The sequence below is a fragment of the Parasteatoda tepidariorum genome, chromosome 11 (genome assembly GCF_982258835.1).
Source record: "Parasteatoda tepidariorum strain Cologne lab strain chromosome 11, Ptep-v5.0, whole genome shotgun sequence".
Taxonomy (NCBI): domain Eukaryota; kingdom Metazoa; phylum Arthropoda; class Arachnida; order Araneae; family Theridiidae; genus Parasteatoda; species Parasteatoda tepidariorum.
This window is the reverse complement of record NC_141765.1, coordinates 60,769,348-60,781,934: the sequence shown is the minus strand read 5'-3', so window position 1 is coordinate 60,781,934 and position 12,587 is coordinate 60,769,348. Positions and strand designations below refer to the sequence as shown.

The window sequence follows — 12,587 nt, the reverse complement described above, 5'->3', positions numbered from 1 at the left end:
ATTTGCATATTGAAGATCACCCATCGAATCATCAAGATTGAGTCCTGAAACGTGAAAATCATCATTAGATCAAAAGTTATTCAGGGTGTTAATTTTTTTGCACACTGTATATATGTATATTTTTGTTGATTATTAAAATGTCTCTAGCTAAAACCTATAGTGCAATTAACTAAGGGTCTTAGTGTTGGACTTTTCTGACCTCTCTTCAGAGGTCTTTACTAAGTTGTAACTTAAAAATATTTTTCTTTTCTTTTTTTTCAGATGTGAATGAATGTGTTGAACTAAGTTCAGATCCTTGTAAGCTTGGAACTTTCTGTGTTAATTCCATTGGATCATATCGTTGTGTTGGCAAGTAGAAATAAATTGTTTTGCTTTATGAATTTTTTTAAAAAATTATTTTATAAATTTGTACACAATGTTTTATATATTAGAATAATAGATTTGTATTCATATTGATTTTTAATTCTTTTTTTTCCATAAGTTATGTTAGCAATTTATTTATTTTTCAGCTTAATATTTTCCTAATTAAATTTGTTATAAATGTTTCAGTATTCAGAACAAGAAACATACATACTGCATTTTTTACTGATCATTTTTGAATAATTTTAATTGAGTTATCTCTTAATTCAAAAATAATAAATATTTTTGTAGGATATGATTTAGAAAGATTTAAAATTCTCATTTATAGAAGGAATTTTAAATTTTAATTAGGACTAATTTCCTTTATTTACTCGTTATGTTTTAAAAGGATGTTTGAACAAAAAGATTATCAATGAATGTTGGTTAAAGCATTTTCCTCTGTAAGCTAAGCATTTTTTAAATTTTTTTTTTGTAAATACATAAAATTATGTGTGCAAAAAGTTTCTCTTTATGTACCCTGATTTAGAAATATAATTTGTTTCTTTAATAATTTTCAATTTGGGTTTAATTCAATGTGAAAAATTAATGGTGCATTAAAAAATGCATAAGTTCAGAAAATTAATAAGAATAATTATGTAAGTTCCAGGATTATAAATCTAAGATTATTTGAACCTTAATGATAATTTTACTTTTTACACACTTCTTAGCTCTCAAATTATTTAAGTGAACTAAAAAAAAAACATTTCCTCAACTGTAATACTTGTTTGTCCAGAGATATTTCCACACAATAAATAATTTTTATGACCATTTCCTATTATTTTAATTTAAATTGAAATTTCTTTGCGTATTTAAATATACAAATTATTACATTAATTTAAGCTACATGATAAAAAGTTTCAAAATCTAAAATTTAAGTCGAACTGGTGAAATAATTTTAAAGCCAAAAAAACTATTAAAAAAAGTGGTACAGTAGAGAACCAATTATCCGGGATGCTCGGGACTATTGCTATCCCGGATGTCTGAATTTCCCGGTTTTCTGGATTGACCAAAAAGTGTCGTTAAGCGATGTTTTATGGAACCCGAATTACAAGGAAAAAGTGTAACACATTTTAAAGTAAGAGAAAAATGAAAAACACTTCTAAATCTAAAAAAAATAATATGGTAGAAAGATAACATTTAAAGGAATAAAAAAATTTGCAAGTTTAGACAAGAAAAACAAGTTTAAAAAATACAAAATTCTCACACTTATTTTTTAAAAATTACGCTTTAATTACCATTAATAAATTAACTAATATAAGCAAAACCAATGACTAAATAGCGCAATATATTTCATACCTAATTATAAGGGGGGGGGGACGATAAAATAAAGGGAAAATTTATTAATTTAAATAAAAACAACACTTGAAAATTATGGAACCAAAACGATAGTTAAAAAAGGCTCTAGCCTAAATATTAAAACCCGGAACAAGGCAAGATCAACGGAATTTAAAAAAAAACAAACCTAATGATAAAATTTATGAATAAAAAGAATTAATTTATTGAGTGCAAAATTTATAGTGAAAAGAAAAAAAAATCAAACGTGGTGGAATCAGAAAAACAAAACTGCAATCTGCTTCATAAAATAATTGTATGTTTAAATTAATAAACAATTCTCCATTTTTTTTATTTTTATAAAAACGCAATTTTTAATTAAAGCAGATGTGATTCCACATTAAGAAAAACTTGCAAATGATACTGCACTTCCAAAGAATCAGAATTTATTCAGAAGAAAAAGATTTTATTTTTATTCAGCGATGTCAAATAGATAAATATATTTTTCTCTTTCATCTTCAGTTCACTGATATGCATGTGCAATGCATTTCCCCACCCCCTCGTAAATCAACGGGAAAGCGAAATCAGCATGTCACCCCTTTGAGTTTGATTGACTGCCTAAAGGAGAAAATAAAACATTCATCCCTTCCCTGCCTCATCTCGATCTAAAGAACTTCAAGGTCACGGAAGAAATTACTATTCTCTGGGTAAACGGGGAAAAAAATTCTCCCCTTTCTCACATTTTCCTCTACTGAGCTTCAAGGATGAGTCCAATTTCAGCTTTTTTTTTCATAATTGTTCTAGTTTAAAATGGCGGGAAAACCGAGCAAAATTTTTCCTGGTTATCTGGATACCGGATAAATGGTTCTCTACTGTACTTCTAAATTTTCAATTCTCAATAGCTATTTTCGTGTTGCATAATTTATCCTTCTCAAAACACTAAAAGTCATGTGCCATTGTTAAATATTTATATACTTGAATACAATACTTTTCAGATTACCATATTATTTTAACTTTTACTCAGATTAACTGCAACCTATCAAGGAATTTAACTTCTCAATTTAAACAGGGGTTCCAAAGCCTAAAAGTACCTTAGTGGCATGATTTTTCTTCAATTTTTTTTACTTCTTTTTATTTTAACAGATAAATTTTTAACTATTAATCTTGTTAATCAGAGAACTTAATAATTATTTTACCTTAAATTTGGCACAGTGTGGATCCTGCATCAACATTTTGTGCAATCAATTTAAATCAAGCAAGCCACCTTAGGAATAAAAATAAATTGTTTCTTAAACTTGCATTGTATTCATATGCATTCTACATTCATAAGCATTCTGTTTTATGATTTTTATTAAATTTTGCTATACTTTTAAATAGATTTATATTATTTTTTTATTTATGTCTGAAAAAAAAACACTAATTTTAATAAAATTGTTTAACAATTGGTACACATAAGGTTTTATAAATTTTTTGTTTGATAATAAAACACAGAAACTATTTTTATAAAAATATTTATTCTTAAAATTATTACTATTTTGACCTTAAAATTATTGAAAATTTATATAACTTGTATTTAAACTATGGTGACTACTGTTGGGTTAATATTTCCTTGTCAACTGTTAATTTTAGACAGTTGTTTGAGATAAATCGTGTTATGGGATGTTTTGGCCATGACCTGATATCTGAGCATTTCGTTTCATAACTGGCTTAGTTGCATTTTGCTATACTTTGAAGCAGTTTTCAAAAAAAGTTTTGTATTTTAGGCTACTTAAAAAAATTATCACTTTTTAGTGACATTTTAAATTGTTATAAGATATAATCTAAACAATTTGTTTTCAGAATTACATAAAGATTTTTTTTTATACAAATTTTCAATTTTTTTAAATTCAAATTTCAATACAATTGGTATTAATTGGATAAAAAAGTTTTTTTTTATGAATTTTGAATTGTCATATATAAAGTTAATAAACTTATAGTTAGTACTTATTTTTAACTTTGAAGCAATTTTCATTATCTTATCAATTTCTTATCTTAGCAATTTTCATTATCTGATTTATCTTTAAAATTAAAATAATTATTGTTTTTACTTGAATTTTTTGAAACTTCCTACCTTGTAATTGACTTATGGTTTACTTTTTGATTTTAAGTCATTATATTTTATTTATTTATAGCGTGTGATAAATCATGTGATGGATGTACTGGTGATGGACCTGATATGTGCATTAAATGTGCAAGTGGCTATACATATGAAGACCCTCTGTGCATTGGTAAGACAAACAATTTTCACTATATATCTTGGCATAAGTCTAAGAGCTGTAGAGTGATATAAATCATCAAGTTTATATGATTGATTTACAGAACATAATTGATCACAGTAATTATTTTGCTCTGAAATAATCATCTCCTTTATCATTTCTTTTAACAATATCAACCATTTTTTAATTGTAGTGAGAATTACTTATTACAGACATGGAAAACATGCTAAATTACTTATCACTAAAATAGCTGAACAAACTTATCACTGAAATAACTGAAGAAATGATTATGCAGCTCAATATTTCTCTTTGGCTGAAATAAGAGGTGTGAAAGTTTAAGGAAAAGATTACTTTATTTCACTTCTTTTTGAGTTAAGATTTAGCTGCAGCCTAATTACTTAATTGAAATTAGTTGCAGATTGAATAAAAGTAAAATTAAGATATTAGGTTGATGATTTAAGTATTTGGTATTGCCTTAAAAAGTGCTTCCAGAAATCTAGTCCATTGAAAAAACTATCTATCATTGTTACAATCTGTGTGCTAATGCTTGAAAATTCAGGTGATGCAATTTAATTTGACTACATAATTTCAGTGAAGCATTAAGCAAACAGCCTTTCTTATATTAGAACTGAAATTTTTTTTATATGTAAATATTTGTTCCTTTTTTTTACTATGTATTAAACATTAAATACCTAATAATAAATATTAAATATTTTAATACCAATTATAGCCTAACTATTTAATTTAAATCACTGGCGGATTAGATAAAGTACATGTAACATAATTGATATCAATGACTAACGAGTGTCATTTATGGCTTCAATTTTAATCGAAAAATGAGTCAACACTTTCAAGAATCTAGTCCACTGAAAAACATGTCCATTATTGACTCAGTCTATGTGCTTATGCTCAAAATTTCACTTGATATAATTTAATGTAGCTATGTAACTTCAGTGAATTATTGAGTTACACATTTTTGTTTCAGGAAAGATTAAAAAAAAAAAAAAAAATCACACAAAATGAATGTGATTTCTAATGCTCTTTTTTTAATTACTTATTAAATAGACAGTAATGTTGATATCTATTCTTAACTTTTTTATTCTTTCAGTAAATATTAGTTTTGCTATGGCTAGAAATTATTTTTTTATGTTTATGAAAATTAAATCCCTGTTTCTGTAATATAGCATTTTAACTAGTTTGGTTACAGCTAATTTATTACCTCTGTTTCTTCAAATAACAAATTCTTTTTATGCTCAACAAAGTAGAATTCTTAAATTTTTTAAATATTTTTAATAAGAAAAATGAAAATAAGTGTAAAATTACAGGTATCCCTGTTGACTTACATTCATAAACAAACTTGTTTTCTTTAATTACTTATCATGGGTATACTTTTTATTACATTTAGAAATAAATAAATGTGTATGCCTGATTTTGATTTCAATACTCTTATAATATATATGAATGTAAATAAAATGAAGTTAATATATTTTGCTGAAATATTTTTTCCACTTTTTCACTTTAAAATAATATTTTAATAATTAAAAAATATTTTTTGTTGGTATTCTTCATACTGTTGATTGTAATTTTGGGCTTTATAATGTTGAATGTAATTCGATATTATCAGTAAAATCAGTATTTTATTTCTATCTATCTTTCGATCTAATTCTAATCTAAAATTTTAAAGAGGGAATTAAAAGTTTTGCTGAGATCACAGCTTTTTTTAAAGGTTTTTTGTTATGCTGAAAATAATTCCCTGCAGTGAATTCAAGCTAGAATAAATAAAAAGGAATCCTTAACTTGAATTTTTTACATTTTTTGAAATCTAAAACTGTTCTATAAAAAAAAATTATTTAACATTTATTCAACTTAAAATGAGATTTCATAACATAAAAATAAATCTCAGAAAAAATCTAAAATATTCTTTTAAACATGTATGGTTAAAAAATTCAAATAATACAAATAAAATAAATTCAAATAATTTAAATAAAAAATTAAAATTTTTATTTTTATTTTAAGCAGCATATGAAGGAGTAATATCAGTTGCCCGTAACTAATTTTCACCTTTACTGAACTAAAAATCTTAAATATTCAGACCTAAAATTTTTTTGTCGACTATAGTTCATTGTAAACATTAAAATTGAATGATGATGTTAAAATTTGTTATATTAAGCCCAAATTTACATGCATATTCATTGAGGCATAATTTAATATACATCTTTTTGTTATATTTATTTGCAATTTGAAATAGATTTAATTACAAAAATTCAAATGAAAGCTGGAATGCTATGGCTTTAAATGTAAAGCGATTCTAAATAAATAGCAACTAGGCACAACTGACATCAGTTTGTGATCAGCTAAAACAGGAAAGTATGATTTTTTTTAAGTAAAAATAACTTGATAATTATTGTTTTGAGAGAAGTAATGAAATGTTTTCTAGGGGTTTCGAGTGATTCTGAATGCATTAAAAAAATTGAATGTAATTGTCCATTAAAATTTTTTTGTTATGTAGTATTAGTTCAATAATCTTTATTTCGTTTAAGTTAAATCTATTATTGGTTAAGATATTCAAAAAAAAAAAAAAAATTCTGCTAAAATTTGCTGTAAACTGTTTTTCATTCCATAATATTTTATTCTTTTTATTTGTTTAGAAATAAAAACTTGGAGGCGCTCTTTATATATTGAAGTCACTCGTTATGGAACATATTTAGGACTCTGTGTAGCTACTTTCATTATATTTCGACGACACATGTTCATTGCAAGTATTATAGGTATATTTGTAGCTGTGTATATTGGATTGTCTGAATATACTGTGGGTGAATGGGATAAGCGATCTTTAATAAAATCAATAAAATCACTCATAGTTTTATGATGATAAATATCTGATAATTAATAGCTTATTATTTGTTCTAATGAATATACATGAATATAATGAATATAGATTCTTTATTGTTTCTCTATTTAACTTATATTCACATTGAATATTAAATTTCCACTATATTCATGCTATCACTTTCATATAATTATTTGCATATGGATAATGTTTAATTGTTAGTTAGCTACAATTCATTATCTTTTAATATTGACTGACTAGTTTTTTTAAAGGTTGTCAACAAGTAAAATTATTAATTGAACCAATATTGTACTATGGTGAAAGTTGTAATTATGTAAGATCAGAATTTTATCCCAGATAGCGACTGAAGCCTGAACAACTTCAGATTGATGGGTACCATCTTGTTTGGGAAATGTAAGCAATTGATGTGCAATGCTGACCTTAAATGTTGCTTTTATTGTTAGTGGAAAATTATGGAACCTAAACCTCCATAACCCTGTTAGCAGTGGTGTACATAGACTTAGATGCACCCCCATACACCCTACACCCTATCTTAGACTGAAGACAATTTTTAAAAAATTATAATATGAGACAAGAACACTATGAAAAGACATTTGGGAATTCATAATAATTTGTTTTATTTTAATTTATATTAATTTATAGATTTTAATTTAAATTATTTTTATATGCATTAATAAAGAATTAATAATTATGATGAAAAGGTAGAATTTAGAAAAAGTACTAAATTAGAACATTGTATACACTTAATGAGTAACAACATTGAAATGAAATTTATCTTAATAATACAGGAAAATAACTAACTATCTTGCAATAATTATAATCAAAGTTTAGTTAAGGGTTATTTTTCTATAAAATGAATTGAAAAGTAATTTGTAAAGTATAAAAATATTTTAGAAAGTATAAAATTAGTTTTATTGAAATTCATATTATGGGGTGCACAACTTTTTTGAATGAAGGATTATGTGCCAAAGTACTTATATATGTTGATGGCAGTTACGTTAACTTTAATGTAAACGTAAGTGTTTTAGACATAGTTCGTTTCATCAGTCGACTTAGTGATATATTTGCATTAAATTAAATTCCTTTAAATAATTATAATTTTTTTTAAAATCTTAATTCTTTTAATTAATTATTTTTCGTTTTATTGGCTAACTTGGTAATATATTTGCATAAAATTAAATTCTTTTAGACATTAAAAACTGAAGAAAACCAATCACGGGGGTTGCAGAGGTGTTATTTGCACCACTGGCTGTTAGCCAACAACTGGTTGTTGAAGTGGTTTGCTTCATAAATTTTTAAAAGTACTTGTTTTAAAACTATTGTCATGGATTAATGAACCTTTCATTGTAGTTGTATTGTATGTTTCAGAGAAACTAGTATATTTTAACTAACTAAATTATTTCAGATATGAACTTCATGACATAACTTATGTACTTCTAGAATTCATACTTATTTGTTAGGTTGAAGTTTAAGTGAAAAAATATTTATATTCTTCTTCTAAAAATTATAATTTGTTCTTGTATATTTTGAGTTCCATAATATTTGTTATTAAAAATGCGGAATTATGTTTGATTTTATTTTGGTTTACATCACATTACATCTCACAATAAGTGTGAACTTTTTATTAATAAGAAATAAAACATTAAAAGTTTAAGATACTTATAAAAAATTTATGCTGTTTTTTTATTTCTAGATGTGTTAAAGTAATTATTTTAAATTAAGTATGTTATATAGCTAACTTTTACTCTTTTTGAAAATTTAAAATTTGTTTTTACGACACAGAAGAAAAAAAATGTTTTTCAGTGTTCTAATATGATTTAATCTCCAAGTGCATTTCTTATTATCTTCGAGTTTATTGATTTTGTATTTTTTTTAATTTTAAGTAATGATGACACTTATGATTTATATTGGATAAAAGCTTTTTTTATACTTTATTTAAATATTCCTCCTCACCTGAAAATATGCATTTAATTCACATCAGTAAAATACTTCTAGCATTTTTTATTCCTAAAGTCTCCTTGCCTTCTTCAGACTGTGCTTTTAGATTGTTATTTTTTATACTAAAGAAAGTATTGTTAAATGCAAAATCTTGCCCCTGCTCAACTGTTCCTAATCGTCTGGATGTATACATCTCAATATCTTGTTATCAAATGTTAAAATATTTTTTTGTTTTGAACAATTCATTATTTTTTAAAAAGACAATAATAATTTTATTTCACTGTTTTTCTTATTTCATAAAACCTACAATACTTATTATATAAAGAAGTTTTTTTTTTTAAAATTTGAAAATCGAGAATAGTCAATAAAGAATGGCAGAAACATTGAAATAAAAAAAAAAAATCCACAGGTTGAAATTTGAAAAAGAAATATCAGTTGAGGGAGCTTATTTGAAATTAGTTGAGTTAAATTTAAAGAAATACTGTAATATATCTAGAAATTAAGCATGGTAATAAATAGGTTATTAAAATTTATTAGATAGGGAAAAATGTAGAGCATAGTAAATATTTTGTGGTATCGTCATGTTATGTGTAATATTTTTTTTACGTAGTAAACATCTCTTTATTATTATGCACTCTTTTAAAGATCTTTAAATTATCTGATAAAAATATTAAATTTTTTATTATAATAGTACTAATTTACTCCATATGTTTTTTTAAAACATCCAAAAATGTTTAAATATGAAAGAATAACTATAGAATTCTCAGACTTTTTCTATAATATAATCTTTATTATTAGGCGGTTTCTTTTCATTTCGTAATTTCAAATCTGGAGACAAAGAGGAATATCTAATACACTAATTCAGGGGTTCCCGAGCTCTTTAGTTGAGACCACCAATTTTGTAAAAAATGCTTTGAGGCTTATTAACTACTAAATATACAAGTAAAAAATGCAATGACAAATAGATACCTATATGTATGTGAATATATATATATATGTGAATATATATATATATATATATTCACATATATATATTATATATGTATGTGAATATATAGTATATGAGAATATATATATTTTCATGGGACCTGAAAATTACCATGGGAAACTAAAATTTAAATGCGTTCAAATTTAATTACATTTTGACAAATGACTAAATATATGATTCGAAATTTAAATGCAATTTATTTAGTAAAGAAGAAAAACTTACATTACTTTGATAAAAAAATCTGTCATCTTTGTTTCTTTGCTCATTTTTTTATCTATAGGTATACAATGACTTTCCCAACAATTTCAATGCATCAATTTCTTTCTCGCTTTTTATGTTTTGGAAGAAGCTTTTCAGTCTTTGCAGCATAACTTCTGCTTCATTAAATAATAATGATTGATCTGAATATTTAGTGTTCATCACTATTAGGTTCCATATTTTCAAATTACCTCTTATTCTCAGAGCAATCAGAGGCACATCTTAGATTTGCAAATTCTCCATAAAGGCAGTATCAGGCTCAACATTCTGTTCTGAAATGCTGAACTGTCAGAACTGTTGTATGATTACCTTTTCTGAAACCTTCAACGATACTGTCTTTGGAATCTTTTTTCCAGACAGACGATAAAGCTTTTAACAATTTTTTTTCCTTTTGTGTTAGACATTTGAAGTTGTACAAGACTCAAACTCAACCAGGGCCATTTTCACAAGCTGTAAGTCCAATTTCTTGCGAGCCATACACTGATCGATGAATAATATCTCTTTTTACTTTTGTACTCACATTTTTCTGTCAAATTCTAGTAGATATTCTCTGAGAATGACTTTGGTCACCCATGCTTTTTCATTTGATTTATACTTTGTTGGATATGTTTTGCCATTTTTAAAACAACGTGGGTTTTTGGAGTGGCCAATTACAAGGGGTTCAGTTTTTCGCTGCCATCCATGTTACGGCACAATAACACAGTAATTAATTTTTTTTACTATTTACCACCCTGACATTGTTCACCTTACACTATATATGACTTCACTGTTTATTCGGAAGATATTTAAAAAATAAACCTGTTTTATCTCCATTAAAAATATTCTTTGGAACATCGTTTTTAATTAAAGATGTCAAGGCTCTATTCCTCCACAGTCACGTCACTTACATCATTAATGCTTGCAAACTGCTTGCTGAGCGATATGCTAAATTATGTCTCTTTTTAAGTCGATAAATTCTTCCAGATTAATATGAGATGAAATTTTACTAGATTTTTATTTTTAAATAGACCCATATGTACACAAGTTTTGCATATGGGAAGGTTTTCATAGTTTTAACTTTTTTAGCAACTTTTCCTAAAACATTGGATTTTGACTACAGTACCTAGCTGTTTGAGGATGATTTTGGTGGAAGTCCTTTAAAATTTTTACTTATTCAGTTTTTGTTTGTACAAACTGGACTAATATTTGGATAATATTTGCTTTGTCAGCTACTGAGAAATGTTTACATGTTGCAGCCAAGGTGATTTCACTGTAAATTAGAAGAATATATTTTGTACTTCAGGTCACCTTTCCACTGATATAAATATAACCCTCTCCTATTGTTTGAGGGACAGCATTCACTAAGCAATGAAAGAGGATGTGCATTTCTAGCACTTGTCAGTGCAATCACAATCTTCAAATATATCAGCCTAGTGCATTAAGGAATGTTCAACCTGCACTAAGTGGTGAGGTAAACAAAAGAATGATGCTCATGAAGAACAGAAAATGTATTTCTCTTCCTTCTCTTCCCTGACCTTCAGAATTACAAAATGACTATTACCCTAAATCCCTATACAAAGTGGAAGCTAAAAAAGGTGTTTCATCCAATTTCAAAGCGGAGGTTACTTTTCTTTAATTTATTAAAATCATTAATCATGTAATAGAATCATCCCAAAAAAATTGTATTAGACCTCAAGCTTTATTTTGGCTTAGACTAGAGACCAGAGTCCATGATCCAGTACTATGCTGTCCAAGGCCCATGAGTTTAGAACTGCTGCTCTAAATGATAAGCATTCAAATTATACAGTAACTTAACAAAATTGCTTGTTATTATAATCACGAGAACTATTCAAGTGCAAGAAGTTTTTAATTAAAAAATACTGTGTAATTATTCATAGTATATAATAAAAATGGTAAAACTTTGACATACATTACCAATTCATCATACCAATTAGTCAATTTTGTCATTAAATAGCACAAGTTACAAATAATTTAAATTTATTCCAATTTGTATCTGTAGTATTAAGCATTTTTTATGCCATGAGTATTTAACCTCTTGCGATCTACCCCCTACTTTTCTTTCTTAGTTGCTCTGCTGGTAGATAAATTTTCTAACTGCATCCTTGTACCTTATTTATTTTAAAATGGCTACGAATTATTCCTAATTTTTGAGTAGATTTAGTAAAACTATATATTTAAACTTAACTTTCACATAGCTTCCAACCTCTAGTTATAAAGGGGATAGTTATAAGGCAAAAGATACGGAAAAAATGCAGAAGATTCCCACTGCATACTAATAAATTTACAAAAAAAGCAGATTCCAATTATTTAGTTTTTCATAAATCACCTTTTTTTAAAACAAGAGAAAGAAAAAAAAAAATTACAAATATTTTTGACCAGCTACTTAATGGCACAATATACATTTATTAATTCTTGGTTTAAAGTTACAAAAGGGAATTATGTAATATTTTAATACTCATATTATCATTAGTTTTATTAGAGCATAATAGTATAAGTAAAAGGGAGCATCTGATGTGTTTGAAAACATGTTAAAATTGTAAAGTGATAAGTAAGCTAAAGACAATTAAAATTTTATCATTTGTCCCATAAAACTACTATATTTGGCACTGATTTTTTGACTACAGGT

At 25.9% G+C, this 12,587-nt stretch overlaps 1 protein-coding gene across 2 annotated transcripts in view; it reads left to right on the top strand.

Annotated features, from left to right (window-relative positions):
- LOC107446657 (cysteine-rich with EGF-like domain protein 2) overlaps nt 1-7,365 on the top strand; it is a 28,579-nt gene extending 21,214 nt beyond the window's left edge. The window contains exons 8-10 of one of the 2 annotated variants that reach the window (XM_016061349.4): nt 262-348; nt 3,843-3,938; nt 6,575-7,365. In XM_016061349.4, the coding sequence (XP_015916835.1) occupies nt 262-348; nt 3,843-3,938; nt 6,575-6,795 (404 nt within the window). In that variant the 3' untranslated portion in view covers nt 6,796-7,365. The remainder of the gene's footprint in view (nt 1-261; nt 349-3,842; nt 3,939-6,574) is intronic. The other variant, XM_016061350.4, reaches the window with a different exon arrangement.
- Nucleotides 7,366-12,587: the final 5,222 nt, after the last annotated feature.